This window comes from Nerophis ophidion, linkage group LG01 (genome assembly GCF_033978795.1).
Source record: "Nerophis ophidion isolate RoL-2023_Sa linkage group LG01, RoL_Noph_v1.0, whole genome shotgun sequence".
In the NCBI taxonomy this organism is placed as follows: domain Eukaryota; kingdom Metazoa; phylum Chordata; class Actinopteri; order Syngnathiformes; family Syngnathidae; genus Nerophis; species Nerophis ophidion.
Window position 1 is genome coordinate 27880364 of NC_084611.1, and position 18835 is coordinate 27899198.

Consider the following 18835-nt stretch of genomic DNA (forward strand, 5'->3'; position numbering starts at 1 on the left):
TGTCCAGGGACATATTTCCTGAGTTTAGTACCGAATATGATTCATTAGAATCTTGGTACTACAGTAATACCGGTATACCGTACAACCCTAGAATATACAGTACTACAAACAGCTACAGTTCCATCCATCCATCCATTTTCTACCGCTTATTCCCTTTCGGGGTCGCGGGGGGCGCTGGCGCCTATCTCAGCTACAATCAGTTGTTTTATGAAATACAGTAATGTATAAATAGTGTACTGGACGTGATCTCTGGGATTTTCGACATATTTTTGCGGATAACTGTCGATTATTTTGCAATTAAGTCTGCTGAAAACCAGGGAAAGCGCCACTATACATAGCAACTGACACTGTGGTCAAAGTTGGAATTGCCACAAGAGACAGTTTAGGATATTCAACACTACTACTGCCATCTGGCGGGGAGTGGGGATATTGCAACCCCGCCCACTATTTGTCACTTTTCTTGTGTCAGGAAAACCGTGACTAATGTGGCCATATGAACAAACAAACAATCGGCACCTAACAGAGTTGGTTGCAAATCTGTCAATGATGAATCTAATTGAAAACAAAAAGCATAGCTAGATAATGGCTCGACAGTATTTGAATTCAAGTCACCTGGTTAAACAATCATCTTGTCTCCAATCTGTTTGAATGCTAGTATTTCTATTCCTAGAAATGTCATCATATCCTCCATAATATTCATTTCACCTTCTTTGTGGTTATCTCACGTAGCCGTGTCTGAGCCTGTTGTCTGTGATTGTTAAGGCGGGTGGACAAAGTCGGTTTTATATCACGGACTCCTATATGAGGATTCTTGAGGAGGGTATTGTCATTTCTTGTCAGCCCCCTGGACTAAAGGACAAGAAAAAAAAAAAGAAAAAAATACTTCCCATCTCTGACGGAAAAAAAAAAGACTTGCTGTAACGTCGGGCTGGTGAGAGGAATTTAATTTAACAGCAGAAATGATTGTGGAGTGGAAATATTGGATGTGGTTATCTGCTGCTCACCGTCTCCTTGCTCTTCATTATAGTCCTCTGCCATCAGGAATAACACCTTGTCAAATTGAACATTTCGAAGAATGCAAAACCTCTTAAGACTCTTGGGGTATCATTATCTATTCTTTTTTAGCGAAATATGCCTCAAAAAGTTGTTAAATATCCGTGTTCTAAAAAATGCTGATGAACTTTTTTGCTCTGTTTTTACAGCGATACAAGCATTTATATTTCATCACGGTATAAACAGTGGTACATATTGCAGTGGAACCACTAAACCAGCAATTCTCAAATAGGGGGACGCGTACCCCTGGGGGTACTTGAAGGTATGCCAAGGGGTACGTGAGATGTTTTAAAAATATTCTAAAAATAGCAACAATTCAAAAATCCTTTATGAATATATTTATTGAATACTACTTCAACAATATATGAATGGAAGTTAATAACCTGTGAAAAAAATACAACAATGCAATATTCAGTGTTGACAGCTAGGTTTTTTTTGTGGACATGTTCCATAAATATTGATGTTGAAGATTTTTTTTTTGTGAAGAAATGTTTAGAATTAAGTTCATGAATCCATATGGATCTCTATTACAATCCCCAAAGAGGGCACTTTAAGTTGATGATTACTTCTATGTGTAGAAATCTTTATTTATAATTGAATCACTTGTTTATTTTTCAACAAGTATTTAGTTATTTGTATTTTATTTTTTTCAAATAGTTCAAGAAAGACCACTACAAATGAGCAATATTTTGGACTGGTATACAATTTAATAAATCAGAAACTGATGACATAGTGCTGTATTTTACTTCTTTATCTCTTTTTTTCAACCAAAAATGTTTTGCTCTCATTAGGGGGTACTTGAATTAAAAAAATGTTCACAGGGGGTACATCACTGAAAAAAAGGTTGAGAACCACTGCTCTAAACACTCAAAATGTAATTTTCTGGAAAAATACATCTAAAGTCATATAAAATGTTGATTTTTAAAAATGGTGGTTGCTTTTTACAACACAATGCACCGGTAAAAGAACTGATATATGCAACATTAAAACTCAATCATCGCCACTGGCATCGTTACACCATATTGGCAGAAATATTTGGCCACCTGCCTTTACTCACATATGAAACTGAAGTGTCATCCCATGGAATTGTCCAAAATGCTTCCTTTCACTGGAACTAAGGGGCCAAACCCCTTAATATGAAAGTATAATGTTAGTGTGGCCCGCAAGTTTTATATGCATAGCGCTTGACAGCGTTGTGTTATTTGGGCCCAAAATGGCTCTTTCAACGTTCTGGGTTGCCTACCCCTGCGTTAGTGGAAAAGCGGCAAATGAGTGAAAGTGACAGAGACGTTGCCATGGAGAAAATGTTTTCTTACGTGCCTGGCTGCAGTCACATCGTGACACCTGTCTGTCAGTAATAACAGTCCCTGATAACCTGGACCAAATCAAACCGTTATTAGTTTTTTTTATTATTTATTTTGCATTGCCTCACATTTCTTAATCCTCATTTTGTTCATTTATATTTTGATTTTATTTTGTGTTGAAAATAAAAATAAAGACATTTAAAAAGATTCTGCATCCAGTGGCCCCCAGGTATATTGAGTTTGAGACCCCTGCCTTAAACGATGGTTTAGTGTAGCTGACACGATGCTTAGGCTAAATCAGAATCAGAATAGTTTTGATTGATTGATTGATTGATTGAGACTTTTATTAGTAGATTGAACAGTACCGTATATAATCCGTACAATTGACCACTAAATGGTAACGCCCGAATATGTTTGTCAACTTGTTTAAGTCGGGGTCCACGTTAATCAATTCATGGTAAAGGAACTGCCATTGTTTGAGAACGGGTTCACAGACTAGGAATTTTCCTTGGTGCAATCGTGCAACATAAAACACATATAACATGGAATAGGTACTAAAAATAAGCTGTAACTGAGCTTGAATAATAATAAGTAATTATTCGTTTGAGGGGTTATCCGTCTTAGTGTAGACATAGCCTAAGAATTGGGATTTAGTTAATGTATTTACCATCGTCAATGACTTGGAAGGGTCCAATTCCACGCTCTCCTCCTTGATCGAGTGTTTGCGCGTAATTAGACATTAGACATCTGCACCAACGGCCGCAAAGTGTTTGCATCGTACATCTGCAGCACACATAAAAAAAACGTGTTGAGAGGTCCCAAATAGATTTTGCATGTGTGATCCAAAGTTCAGTCAGAGTTCATCCCCTGCTTGACATATTCTCCCTCCGGTCTAAAATCAACAAATGATCCTTGGGGGAGCAACCAGTGCATACAAAATTCCCCAACCCCCCCAAAAAATAAAAAAAATAAAAATGTTGGGACAAATGGGACAAAACAATTGCATCTTTTTCCCTTCATGCATTTCTACTTTCCTTGGCTGCTGATTTCATTTATCCGCCAAACAAAACAGTGCTGCAGGATATAGAATTGAAAATATATCAGCTGTAAGGGAGAGGCGAAGTCATGTAAATAGATCGGATTCGGGGTCACGAGCAAGGCAGGGGGTGCGGGGAGAAAATCAGGTGGGCGTAAAAAATGGAAAAATAAAAGATGGGTTCTTTGCCCAGGTGTAGAGCAATCACTCTGTCAAGAGAATGTGGATTGTTTACAGTTTGTTCTCCAAAACAATCTGCACTTTGTCTTACCTGTCCACGCGTGTGGACATCAGCTGCTGTTTGTGTAGCCTTGGAGTGCAGTGTGTTTTTTTTTTTTTTGGGGGGGGGGGTGCACTATTACCGGAACGTCTTTGATTTCCACAGGAGGACATTCCTCATCTTTTGTCGGCGTCATACTAAAAATAAAGCATGTGATCTTTGAAACCCCGCTCCTATTTAGGAGACCACATTGGAAAGTTATTCTGCCATCGGAGCCCGGTCGTTCATCTCGGTTGGAGGACTTGCTCCGCTCTTCTGTCTCTCAGAGAGGTGGCTGGTGGGAGTTCATTACAGTGTGTGAGCTGGGCAGGCGAGTGCACAGATAGGTGTGCATTTGTCTCTCCGCGGTGTCACTGGGCTGTGTAATTGAAATGGAAATGAGCCAATCAGAGATGGCGAGCCACGCCGCCTCGTGCTTATGTCTCTCGCTCTCTCCCCATTCGTCTTTGTATTATTTGGTGCGTGTTTGCACGGACATTTCTCGACCCCCCCGCCCCCTCATGGGTTGCGATGCCAATGTAATCAGTTGGTTATAAGGATTGTACCCTCTCTCTTTTTGCACTATGCAAATCCTCCACGCCTGCACTCGCCTGACTCTGTGGCGTGACCCGCAAGCCTGCGCAGCCAGCTGCACCATAACAAAGACATGCAATTATCACCATTTGACAATTAGCCCGCCGTTTAACGCTGCTCCTTAATTACCTGTTTTACTGCCAAAAAGGGCTGTTTGGCATGCCTCGTCACTTTCTTTGCAAAAAAAATGCAGAAAGTATGTTTCTAAACAGGCAGGGTAATCGTCGTGGCGAGGTCAAGTGTGTCTGTGCTTTGTTTTTCCGACAACAAATCCTCCTAGGCAACATCCTATGCGATGTCACTATTATTAGTATATTGCACAGTACAGTACATATTCCGTACAATTGACCACTAAATTTTAACACCCGAATAAGTTTTTCAACTTGTTTAAGTCGGGGTCCACATTAATTAATACATGGTTTAACGGACGTGACGAAGTTGGTAGAAGGTGGGGATTGAACCAGGTACCCTCAGATTGCTGGCACGGCCACTCTCCCAACCGCGCCACGCCGCCCCCGGAAAAAATAAAAAAATATTTCCTTTATCCAGATCTGCACCAAAAGCAATGTCCTACTACTGCACTGCCTGTTTAAAGGCCTACTGAAATGGGATTTTCTTATTTAAACGGGGATAGCAGGTCCATTCTATGTGTCATACTTGATAATTTTGCGATATTGCCATATTTTTGCTGAAAGGATTTAGTAGAGAACATCCACGATAAAGTTTGCAACTTTTGGTCGCTAACAGAAAAGCCCTGCCTCTCCGATGACGTCACATGTTTGATGGCTCCTCACATATTCACATTGTGTTTAATGGGAGCCTCCAACAAAAAGAGCTATTCGGACCGAGAAAACGACAATTTCCCCATTAATTTGAGCGAGGATGAAAGATTCGTGTTTGAGGATATTGATAGCGACGGACTAGAAAAAAAAAAAAAAAAAAAACACGATTGCATTGGGACGGATTCAGTTGTTTTTAGACACATTTACTAGGATAATTCTGGGAAATCCCTTATCTTTCTATTGTGTTGCTAGTGTTTTAGTGATTTTAATAGTACCTGATAGTCGGAAGGGTGTGTCCACGGGTGTCTTGAGGCCAGTGTCTGATGGAAGTCGACGGCAGCTGTACGGACGACACAAGCTCAGCTTATCTCCGGTAAGTGGCGACTTTTTACCACAGTTTTCGGAGAAAACTGGTTGACATTTGGTCGTGATCCATGTTCGCTTGACCCATAGATCCATAGTAAAGTTTCACCTCCGGGAATTTTAAACAGGGAATCACCGTGTGTTTGTGTGGCTAAAGGCTAAAGCTTCCCGACTCCATCTTTCTACTTTGACTTCTCCATTATTAATTGAACACATTGAAAAAGATTCAGCAACACAGATTTTCCAAAATACTGTGTAATTATGCGGTTAGAGCAGACGACTTTTAACTGTGTGTGTGCGCAGCGCTAATATTTCCTTAGAGTCTGTGACGTCACGCGTACACGTCAGCATTCCGCGACGTTTTCAACAGGACAGTTCGCGGGAAATTTGAAATTGCAATTTAGTAAACTAAAAAGGCCGTATTGGCATGTGTTGCAATGTTAATATTTCATCATTGATATATAAACTATCAGACTGCGTGGTGGGTAGTAGTGGGTTTCAGTAGGCCTTTAAGAATGGGTATTGTTTTTCACTGAAACAGTGAAACTTCCTCGGCAGAGACAGTTTAGTTTTACGTCTGGGAATGTCTGCAACTGCCTTTCCCACCTATTTATAATATACATAAAACATTTCGTGCTCCCTGCGTTCGCTGGTGTAACTCTTGCGTATCCCCTGTCTCCATGTCACTCACCTAAGCTGACACGGCTCATTTCATTTCGTTGTCTAATGCAGACGCCGATGTATATATGAAGGTGTCCATTTTTATGGTGAAGTACGACTTCCTCTTCCTGCTGAAAGGCATTTTACAAGACAGCCGCGAACAACCAAAACTGCCGTGGCTATAAACTTTTTTTTTTTTTTTGTAGTTTACACTTCAAACAGAGTAGTCATTAATTTGCAGAACTGAATGTGCACTGTATAAATCAACTCCCGTAGAGCTGTCTTTGGGGCTATGTCCTTTGTTCACCTCCGTCTCACTTGATTTTGCTCTACATGTTTTGAATAGCACAGGTGATCAGGCGAATCAGGATGAAGGATCTGCTTGATAACAGGGATTTGGTCAAATAAACGTTGCTTCTTTTTTGTCAGACATGTTTGAACTGCACAAGTGTAAACATGTGGTTTTATTAATGGTAACAGTTGAGCATGTTTGACACGGATTAAACCACAGGTATCGAACCCGCAAAAGACTGGAAATAATGTGTGTTAATTAGGTATCAGCGTAAATTCCGGACGATAACATTTATTTATTTTTTTTCCCAATGCTTTGAACCCCACGGCTTATAAAACGGTGTGGCTAATAAATGGATTTTTCTTCCCTTATGGCCATAATGTTTTGAATTACACATATTGTTTTTAACAGACACTAAAAGGGTGCTGCAATGAGGTGGCGACTTGTCCAGGGTGTACGCCGCCTTCTGCCCGATTGTAGCTGAGATAGGCAACAGCGCCCCACGCAACCCCAAAAGGAATAAGCGGTAGAAAATAGATGGATGTTTAGCATGTTTGGCACAGATTAAACCACAGGTATCAAACCTGCAAAAGACTGTAAATAATGTGTGTTGATTAGGTATCAGCGTAAATTCCAGACGATAAAAAAAAACAAAAAAAACCTTTTTTTTTTCCAACCCTTTGACCCCCACGGCTTATAAAACGGTGTGGCTAATGTATGGTTATTCTCCCCTAACGGCCATAATGTTTCTAATTCCAGAAATTGTTTTCAACAGACACTAAAAGGGTGTTATTGTTTGTGCTATGGCGCTATCTTTGGGACGAGTCTGCTCACTGTAGGGGGAAGCCGAGAATATATTATTGCGTTGCTTTGCTTGTGTAGGCGATGCTGTCGTGCTCAGCCCAAAAATTCTAGGTCGCAGAACACAGAGCTGTGGTTGGTCGGATTGGTCCGAACACAGGCGAGCAGACTTTGTGCTTTAAATGCGCAAATTATTGTATGGGGAAAAAAAAAACAGTGATTAAATATTTGCATGAAAACTGGTAAATACTTTCGTATGTTAGTTGCTTATTAAAGTAACAAAGACTTAATTTAGAGTTATTTGGACACTAGGGGAACATATACGGGTTAGGGTTACTAATAAGTAATAATTCTGAGGTTATTGAGGGAAGACTCTTAGTTAATGGCTTACTGGTTGTATAATAAGGCCATGCAGAATAAGGCATTAATAAATACTTAATAATGACTAATTAAGAGCCAATACGTTACTAATTTGCGTGTTAAAAAGCAACTAATTGATGGTGAATATGTGTTCCCCATACTTAAGTTTTTCCAAAAACTGATATTGTGTACTTAATATCTCAGTGCGATCTAAAAAAAAAATATTACTTATGTGTGTTTTTCAGTTTATTGTGTTGTTGTTGCATCCAGAAGAAATCTCCAAATACGACACTCTTTTCAACTTTTATTGCCAATTTTATTCAATTCCGACACATATTCTTTCTCAAGCACACACGTCTGTTTCTCTCTCGCACGCAACAGTTCTTATTCACTGTCAACAATCTTTCAGGCACTGTATCTTTGCAAACACTTGTGAACTCTGAACATGACCATACGGATTAACACCAGCATGTCCTTAACTTACAATAGTTATTTAACAGTTTTATTTACATCATCAGCGAATAGCGTTGCAAATAATAATAGCGCCCTCTGCCGCCACTAATTTAGAAGTTCCACCGTTCATCTTCACGAAGGTATTTTCGGTAACACTTTAGTATGGGGAACACATATTTATCATTACACAGTTGCTTATTAACATGCAAATTACTAACATATTGGCTCTTAATTAGTCATTAATGACTTATTAATGCCTTATTCTGCATGGTCTTATTGTACAACCAGTAAGCCATTAACTAAGAGTCTTCCCTCAATAACCTCAGAATTATTGCTTATTAGTAACCCTAACCCTAACCCCAACCCATATATGACCCTAGTGTTCAAATAACTCTAAATTAAGTCTTTGTTACTTTAATAAGCAACTAATTAATGGTGAATATATTTCCCATACTAAAGTATTACCAAATTTACTTAATCAATATTTGCTCTTATTTAGTCATTATTAAGTACTTATTAATGCTTTATTCTGCATGGCCTTATTATGCAACCAGTAAGCCATTAACTAAGAGACTTCCTTCAATAACCTCAAAATAATTGCTTTTTAGTAACCCTAACCCATATATGTTTCCCTAGTGTCCAAATAACTATAAAATAAGTATTTTTTACTTTAATAAGCAACTAATTAATGGTGAATATGTTATCATTATTAATTACTTATTAATGCCTTATTCTGCATGGTGTTATTGTACAACCAGTAAGCCATTAACTAAGTGTTAACTAGCCCTAACCCTTATCACTTATTAGTAACCTGTTCCCTTAGTGTCCAAACAACTCTAAATTAAGTCGTTGTTACTTTACTAAGCAACTAAATAATAGGGAATATGTTCCCTGTACTAAAGTGTTACTGTATTTTCTCCTGATTTATAAATAAAATGTCCATTTTAAGTAAACTGATTATTCTGAATGTTTAGTTCAAGTGTAGACAAAGATGTGGATGTTGAGGTTGTCGTCTTTCGCCACTCTTCACAAGAAGGAAATACAGTATCTAGCCAACGACAGCTGTTCCTCATGGAGATACTGCCCCTTAGTATTTTGGAGGCAAATAATCTGGCGCCCTTCCCACAAATGAATTATAAATCAAACAAGACGCTACGTGACACGAGATATAAACCAGGCTTGAACGTCTCCAGTATTTCCTTCTGTTTATTGCTTTAAACCGGAAGTACAAGTGCCGTTCCGTCTTCTAAATTCCGCTCCAAAATACAGCCTGAAAGAACTTCAGATAAGCGTTACCACGTTTTTGTGGAAATAAATGACATGCATTCTTGTAAATTGTTTAGAAATGTTCCTGGGTGACATTTTGACAAAAAAATTGCTAATGGGGTTTTTTCTGAAGTAAATCTTAATTATGCAAATGAGTGATCAACTGTGATTAGTCATGATTAATCCAAATTCCAAAATGTGATTAACCTGATTAAAAAAAAAAAACATAATTTGACAGCTTTTCTAATAATGTAACAAATATGATATTATCATATATTTGAAGAACATTTCTTAGAATAAAATGAATACTTAACTACCTGCTTGACTTATGATTTCAAATCAAGTTATCCGTCAAATTATGCGTACAACAATTATGTAATAATATCATGAGGCAATTTTACATTTATATTCATATATTATTCACTGTTACAAACGGCCCTGCACAAAAGAGCCATAACTGTGATGTGGCCATCAAGTTTAACACCCCTAAATTAAACCATAACCATAGGGTGAGCCTTGCTGGTCTCTCATTAGCCATGACAGTTTTCATGATGACGCCTCCACAACATTAAAGGGCGCATGGCAAGAAATTACCAAAATGCAAAAGTTAGCTTGCCATAGAGCCGGGGAGAAAAATCTACTCCCAAGTGGGCCATACTGGTAAAATCACAGCATGATAACTTAAAAATAAAGACAACTTCAGATTTTTTTTCTTCGTTTAAAAATAGAACAAGCACATTCTGAAAATGTACCAATCTTAATGTTGTTGTTGTTTTTTACAATTACCTGTTGAGGTTAATAGTAGTATATCTTTATTTGTCATTATCTATACTTTCTGATTAAATAATGTGATAATGTTCATTAGTCAAATCCTTGGTGTTAATTTTCAATCTATCAAGATAAAAAAATATATCAAAATCAAATTACAAGATGTTATTCAAGTAGTTTGCCCATTTTCCTCGACTGGTGCACTAACATATGTTTCGTTTGTTTTTTTACATATGTAGCATAATCCAATCCAATTCACTTTATTTATATAGCAAATTTAAACAACAAACATGTTTCCAAAGTGTTGCACAAAAATATTAAAAAACAAGATTCAAATACTATCCTTAGCTCCGAGGTGGCCTACCGCCCGAATGCAGCTGAGATGGGCTCCAGCGACCCCCCTCCCGCAACCCTAAAAAGGGACAAGTGGTAAAAAATGGATGGATGGATCCTTAGCTCCACCAATGACTGAATAAAAACTAAATAAATACATATGAAAACAATGTAAAAGTAAATATGATTAAAAAACGATTTTAAAGGGTAAAACTAACTAAAACAATGAATAGAAATACAAATTTAAAAACATACACGACCACACAACTCACGTAATGTTAAAAGCCGGAGAACAAAAGTGGGTCTTAAGACGAGACTTAAAACACTCCACTGTGGTCGCAGTTCCCACATGGAGGGGCAGAGTGTTCCGGAGCTTAGGGCCGACCACAGAGAAGGCCCCATCTCCCCTGGTTTTAAGTCTCGTTTTGGGCAATCTACAAAGATACAAATCATTTCTATTACGACATCAAGTGGACACATTTAGAATCGCGGTTTCTTTTAATGCCTTAACAGCCATTATAACAAAATGAAAACAATGGAGAATGTCACATTCTGTTTTGTTTTGGATTTATTGGGCACTTTTGTTTGTTTTTGTCACCATGCCAACCAATCAGTTTACCTGTCATGTCACACTCCTGGTTCATTTGGACTCATGCACCTGCTAATCACCACAGCATTATTTAAACCTGTAGTTGCCAGGCAGTGAGCCTGGCTACATCACCCTCTATCAGCCCTATCACACCCTTGCTATCTATGCCGATGATCCATGCCCGTATATCTCGTTCAAAGTAAGTTTTCGTTATTCATGCCATAAATTTAAAGTTTTGTTTTCATGTCCATAGTTTACGTTATAGAAATAGTTTTGTTTTCATAGCCAAGTTTGTTCTCCGCCTTGTGCGCGCCTTTTGTTTGTACCTTTTTATAGTAGAATTAAAAGATGTCTTTACCTTCACGCTCCAATCGCTTTGCACCACGGGAAAACAATCCACACCACTGTCCTCGTCTTGACAGAGAATAAAAAACGAAAACAAATGATGATTGGACTTTCTATATATATATATTTATTTATGTATTTATTTTTATTTTCTTATACATTTTTTTACATTCTTTCATTGAAAAACTTTGGCTCATTTTTATACTTAGCAAACTCATCCCGCGGGCCGGATGAAACCTATTCGCGGGCCTTACCTTTGACACCCCTGCCTGAGCGCTTGACCCTCTGCAGTGTCCACTTTGCTGCAGCTGCCCCAAGTCTCCTTTTGGATAAAGCGTTGAGAAGCAAATACAGGACTCCCTCATTCTTCTGCGTTTTTTTGCCTTTTTTTCCGGCCTACACGTTCAATGTGTGTGAAGCGGAGTGTAGCTAAGCACCGCGCAGACTATCCACACCTCTGCATGGATTCATGCACCCGTTGCACTGATAGTGGTCTTTATAATAAATGCATGCAGCAACAGCCATAACTGAAAACCGGCTGGAAGCTTGACACGACTATTTTTGAAACTTTTTTTTTTTTTCACTTGGTTCCATTAGCAGCTTTCTCTCTCCCTCGCTGCTGCTCGGGTTGCCAAAGAAGCACCTTGAATTCAAAGTGCATGGACGTGGTGGAATTTTTTTTGTAGATGTTTTTTTTTTTTTAAACTCGCCAAGCCAAACCGTTTCGGCTTCATTTGCAGTCGCCGCAACATCCGCCACTACTGCTGAGGCTTTGGAGAGAAGGGCAACATACTTTCTATATCCCCCCTCCATCATACACGGATGTGACCATTAAGTCGGTGACATTTTAAAACAGTGCGAGAGGGAGCGATGCATCTTGGGTCATCCTGGACCTCAGCAGGCGTGTTTTAAATGAGTTGTTACAGATGAGCTGCTTCAAGCCTTTGCTTGTAAACGCCTCACACGGGCATTTACCCTGCAAGAGTAAACACCAGAAGAGGAAGGGGGTAGGGGGGGACAGTCTCCGCCGCTTACATATACAGAAATGAATATGCAACGCAAAGCCGGCTGACACGGACACACAAATTACTGCTGCGGGCTTCGTTTGCCACATTACAGTGACATTAATCATTTGACTTTTTAGAACCCCAATTAGGTGACATGTGAAAGGCGCTCTAAGCTGATTGCATGAGTTGCTGTGTGAGCTTATGTGTCGTACCAGAGCAGGGAGGCGGATAAGCGTTCCAGTACATATGGGGCGTCTTGATCCCACAAAATCCATCCTTGAGACCGCTGCTCCGCACTGACGCAACCAGAGAGATTTGGATAAAAGTGAGAATGTATTCTCAGCCCGACTACAAGAACCGTTCCAATAGACAGTTTAGTAACAGACGTAGTTCAAGGTGATGCGTGTGCATTACGTTATATATGTTAATCCCCAGTCTCCGGTCTTGAGGAAACCCTTCTCCTTCTTCTTCTTCTCCTTATTCTACTCCGCTGCAGTGTTCGTTTTCAATTAAAAGTTTCCCGAGTCTTATGGACTGGGTTTAATCCGACATGCCAGATGGTTTGTTTCGCAAATCCACTGAAGGAAAAGTGGACAGAAACTGTCTGGAAACGGGCAGCGAATTAGAAGAATTCAGTTCAGTTTCAGGTTATTTGGTACATGCATACGACACAATGTAATGCATCACACAATTCCAGTTGTTTCATTACAGCACTCCCGAAAAGGGAGTAGGAAGAAGGAGAGCTTATTTAATCATACTTCTTCGTACCAGAGCAATTCTATCCAATTTCCTCGTTCTCTGTTACAGAACAAGGTTTCATGATGTTTACCATAATTCTTGTTCTGTGTAGTTTGTGAACACTTTTAGTTTGAACCATCTCTTAAACTGAATCATATTCGTGCTTTTGTTTGAATTCTTTGGTTAATCCATTCCATCATTTAATTCCACATACATACCGAATTTTTCGGATTATAAATCGCTCCGGAGTATACGTCGCACCGGCCGAAAATGCATAATAAAGAAGGAAAAAACATATATACGCCGCACTGGAGTATAAGTCGCATTTTTTGGGAAAAATTAGCTCTATTTGAGCTCATTTAATGTCCAATGTCCTCTGTGTATTTAATTTAAAGCTGCATGTCTTAGGAGACATTATCTGTATGTAATATTCTGTGCATTTCTGATAGTTGTTTGTGTGCCGTGTTGTTCCAGACCACAGCAAACGTAACCCAGCTTGCACAGATTGTTATAAATCCATTCGAAAAAGATTAACTCGGACACACACATTTATACCAGTCATTTCCAGGAGTTATCTCACCCTCTGAGAAGCCTGCGTTTTACTATTATTTTTAAATGTTGTAAAAATGTGTAGAATAAATATTACGTTTCAACATTTCTGTCAACGCAGATTTGTGTCAGCCTGCGACACATAGTCATTTTGATAGTAGGCAAATACAGACACTCATATCATGTGTTGACTTCATTATTTTGGTCCCCAGACGGATTAAAATTTTTTTGTATTTTTGCTCCAAATATGGCTCTTTCAACATTTTGGGTTGCCGACCCCTTGGATTCGAACAATTGTCCTGAGTCCAGCTGTGCTACCATACGATATGACCAGTTTTTTCTGCCTTAATGCATCAATAGCACCAGCTGTGCATGTGAGTATAAAAGTGTCATTTAGTGGCCACAACCGTCAAAGGCTGTGTTAAAAGACACACTAGCGTGCTTTACAGGTGTCGGGTGTTTTCTCCCTGACCCCTAAAGTCGCACTGCTGAGGACCCTCACGGGAATCGCTCTCTAATTTAGGGAATTCCTCAGCAGAGGGGATGTGTTGAATGTGTGTTTATGATTGTTGTGATGAATTGGCGTGCATGGAAGCCCTCTGACCTTCAGGCGGCCTCTTGGTGATGACATTTCTCATCTGGACCTCCGTGTATCCCCGAGTGATCTTTTTGCGACGCTTCGGCTCGACTTGCAAAGATCTCTCAATTTGTTTTTCCTTCCTCAGCACAGATACTTTCCACCCCGCGCTTCATTTCGCCCTCGATTTGTGTGGACGTATGTGTCGCAATGACGGATTTATAGACAACAAACTTGAGTAAAGAAATGTATTGAAGCTTGAAGATGAGATTTCCGTGCCGCGGTGACAGAGTGCAGCCGACTCTCTGCATATGTGCGGAATTCCAACACTTTCAGTAATTTGCGCAACTGTTCGTGCATCTCGTCCATCAATGTGACCTTTTTGCTTTTTTGTTGTGTGTCTAGGTTCCACAGTGAGGACTATCACATCGATGTGTGCATTAATGACTACCTGGATGTTTACTGCCCACACTACGCTGACTCGGTGCCCGAGGAGCGAACCGAGCGCTACGTCCTCTACATGGTCAACTACGACGGCTATAGCACGTGCGACCACACCTTCAAGGGTTTCAAACGCTGGGAGTGCAACAGGCCGCACTCGGCCAACGGGCCGCTCAAGTTTTCCGAGAAGTTTCAGCTCTTCACGCCGTTCTCCTTGGGCTTTGAGTTCAGACCGGGCAGAGAATATTACTACATCTGTGAGTTTCTTCTTTTGGCTTTTTCTCATACATCAGTCTATTGTAGAGTTGCACATTTAAGTGAACCGTTGCACTGCAAAAAGTCAATGTTCAAAAACAAAAAATTACAAAAATTAGGGGTATTTTACTTGAACTAAGCAAAATTATCTGCCAATAGAACAAGAAAATTTGTCTTGTCAAGACTTTCCAAAACAAGTAAAATTAGCTAACCTCAATGAATACCTTAAAATAAGTACCGTATTTTTCAGAGTATAAGTCACCCCGGAGTATAAGTCGCACCTGCCGAAAATGCATAATAAAGAAGGAAAAACATATATATACGTTGCTCTGGAGCAGGGGTAGGGAACCTATGGCTCTAGAGCCAGATGTGGCTCTTTTGATGACTGCATCTGGCTCTCGGATAAAGCATAGCTGATATTGCTTAACAATTAGTAATAAATAAATAACAGTGAATAATGAATAATTCCGCTGGCAATCACAGTGTCAAAAATAACGTTCAAAATTAAAAACATTCTCATGCATTTTAATCCATCCATCTTCTAGAAGTCGCATTAATGGTAAGAAGTATTTTATTTTTTGTTGGTTAGCTTCAGAATAATTATGTTATTAAAATGAAAAAGAAACTTATTATAAATGTTGGTCTTACTTAAAAATGCATGCATTTAGTTGTATTCAGTCTTAAAAAAAACTATTATATGGCTCTCATGGAAATACTTTTTAAAATATTTGGCTTGTATGGCTCTCTCAGTCAAAAAGGTTCCCGACCCCTGCTCTGGAGTATAAGTCGCATTTTTGGGGGGAAATTTATTTGATGAAATCCAACACCAAGAATAGACATTTGAAAGGCAATTTAAAATAAATAATAATAGTGAACAACAGGCTGAATAAGTGTATGTTAATAAATAACCAACTGAGAAGGTGCCCGGTATGTTAACGTAACATATCATAGTAAGAGTCATTCAAATAACTATAACATATAGAACATGCTATACGTTTACTAAACAATCTGTCACTCCTAATCGATAAATCCGATGAAATCTTCTTGTCACATTCCAAACGCATTGTGATGCGCGGAGATATCACCTCAGGATGCAGTGGGACCAGACAGGCAGGATTGCAGGTAAGAATCTGATTTATTATACGAAAAATAAAAGAACACTTGTACAAATAGAAAAGTAAAGGCACGAAAAGCTAAAGCTAATAGCTAGCACTAGAGTCCAAATAAGTGTCCACAGAAGCGCGTGTCAAGTGCACAGAAGCTAAGGCGTGACTTGGCACAGAACAGACAAGGCAGAGAAAACCAAACATGACAGTTGCGCGTAGCCAACCATGAGCCAAGACCGAACTAAGGTAGAAAGCAGTCTTAAATACTAAAGTAAACAATTGCCATTAGGTGTGCGTTGAAAAACATAGCAGGTGGAACAAATGAGAAACCATGGCAACGAGATAAAGCAGGAAGTGCAAAACTCAGAACAGGAAGAGTCTAAAATTAATAATCAAAACACAAACAAGGACTTAGATAAAGACAAAAGATGTTTTCCGGGAATCGGATCACAACATTTCTTCCTCGATGTCACTTCTAAACAACTCTGCCAACTCCAAAGGTATGCGCCGCTTCCTTTTGTCGATTTCTGCTGCATATTTCACTACGTCCAGCTTTTAATCTGCAGTACATGATTTCCCTTACGGTGCCATTTTCGTTCCGCCCTTCTCAGTTTTTATAAGTTACCGCCAACGATGAAATGATCTATTTTAATAGCTACGGCAGTAGCATATAGCAGTTAGCATCGCATGACCCACAATGCACTTCTGTCATGACCCTACCCCGCCAAATTCTTATTGGTTGACGTGTGTCTGACGATTGCTGACATTTTCTTCGTCTCTTCCGCGTATGAGATAAATAATATTATTTGATATTTTATGGTAATGTGTTAATAATTTCACACATAAGTCGCTCCGGAGTGTATGTCGCACCTATGAAAAAAACTGCGACTTATAGTCCGAAAAATACGGTATATTCTCACTAATAACAAGTGCACTTTTCTTGGTAGAAAACAAAAATAGACCTTTTTGCTCAGTTTGTTGAAAAATATTCTTAAATTAAGTAAATCAAGTAACAAACGACAATAGAATACGTGTTTATTGCAGTTGAACAGAAGTGTAGATAGCACATGTTAAAAGAGAAAGTAAGCAGATATTAACAGTAAATGAACATGTAGATGAATAATTAATTTTGTACCACATGTCCTTAATACTTTTGACAAAATAATAGAATGGAAAATGACACAATATGTTACTGCATATGTCAGCAGACTAATTAGGAGCCTTTGTTTGCTTACTTACTACTAAAAGACAAATCGTCTTCTATGTTCACTATTTTATTTAAGGACAAACTTGCAATAAGGAACATGTTTAATGTTCCCTAAGATTTTTTGTTGAAATAAATAAAGCCAATAATGCAATTTTTTGTGGTCCCTTTTATTTAGAAAAGTATTGAAATAATTTTAGTACCGGTACTAAAATATTTGTATCAAGACAACACTAGTTTTCATCTTTTTGTGTGTTAAAAAATTTGAACGAAGACATTTTAGAAAATGTTTTTTTTTTTTTTGACAAAACTTTTTTTGTGGAGTAAATGATTCGGCCGAGCCTCGCACAGACTCTGCTTCCTGCTTCTTTTGGTAAATGGAGTTTGAGACCCCTGCTCTATCGTGAATACCTTTTTTTTGCATGCATATTGATCAACTTATGAGCAAAAAAATCACGGTAAATATGGCAGAATTAGCTACAATAGCTAGTGTATCTGTTTCATCTGTATAGTTGTATTGGAAATTATTTTATACAAAGTCCAATTTGTGTGTTGTGAAAAAAAAGAACTCAATAAATATTAGAATTTTGCCAAAATTAAAATGCAGTGCATGCAATACACTATTTTTTTAATCAAAGACAATTAAACTTGTTTTTAATTATCTAGTCATTTCTTTCCATCAGTTTCTTTAAAAAGTAAAGAAAACAATTTGTAAGAAAAAAAATTGTAATTCCTCCGTAACGCGACCTAGTACGCATGCGCTAAAAGAAATGTCCACGTCATAGTTACCTCTGACCTGGAAGTGTATTCTTACCCCTGTGAATCACACCTGTGCCATCATACATGAATCATATCTTTAATGGACGTGTGGAAGTCAACAATGTGAAAAATACCAATTTACAACAATAAAATCTAGGGATCTAGATATCTGGTCAGGACACTGTGCTTCTTTGCTTCACAATAGTTAAGGAGTACAAAACTCGACGTTGAGTAATCACTCGTTATACATGGCGGACAATAACTGATAGTCTGCTTTGCCAGTCCAAATGTATTCGCTGTTTTCCGTAGTCTTCCCTCGTCCACGGGAGGCCGCGTTCTCGTTATCTCCCCTTCGAGAAATGGACAAAGTTTTCTCTAAGAAGAATCACAGCTGACCTGGACATTCTCTTGCCGCTTCTGTGGCACAACACAAATATAAACCAACAGGCTGTCGTTCTTATCCAAAACCGTCGCTCAACATTGCTATGTTGCCGTCTGAGATGTGTTGTATCCCAAATAGCTGCAATCGTGCGTTTCCTGCTTTCAAGGTGTTCCTGTGTGATTTCCAAAAGCGTCTGTTATGAAGCTGGCTGTGAAACATTCTTTCTGACGCCACTTCCAGTGTGGGCCATGGTCTTTCTGGCGTCACTTCTTCTCCGAAGTCAGTCCATACAAGAAGATTCGAGAAATACACGGCTCACTTACCCGTGTAAAAAAATATCCAAGGAGAGGGACGTTAAACGCTGGTTTAGTGTGGCTGAAACGGGGCTTAGGCTAAATAATGATTTGTTTAAGGAGTTATCTGGCTTAATGTAGACAGGGCATAAGACACAAGAGAAACGCGACTGAATTGATTCCCTCTAGCAGCAAACTGCAGCAGCCCAGCGATAAGACAATTCAGGCAAATTATTGATACGTGTGACTTGAAACCCTTAAAATCA

General features: G+C 38.9%; 1 protein-coding gene across 2 annotated transcripts in view; it reads left to right on the top strand.

Moving 5' to 3' along the window:
• The window catches only part of efna5b (ephrin-A5b), a 270599-nt gene that overhangs the window by 187403 nt on the left and 64361 nt on the right, over nt 1–18835 (top strand). For both annotated transcript variants that reach the window (XM_061900211.1, XM_061900220.1), the window contains exon 2: nt 14535–14827. In XM_061900211.1, the coding sequence (XP_061756195.1) occupies nt 14535–14827 (293 nt within the window). The remainder of the gene's footprint in view (nt 1–14534; nt 14828–18835) is intronic.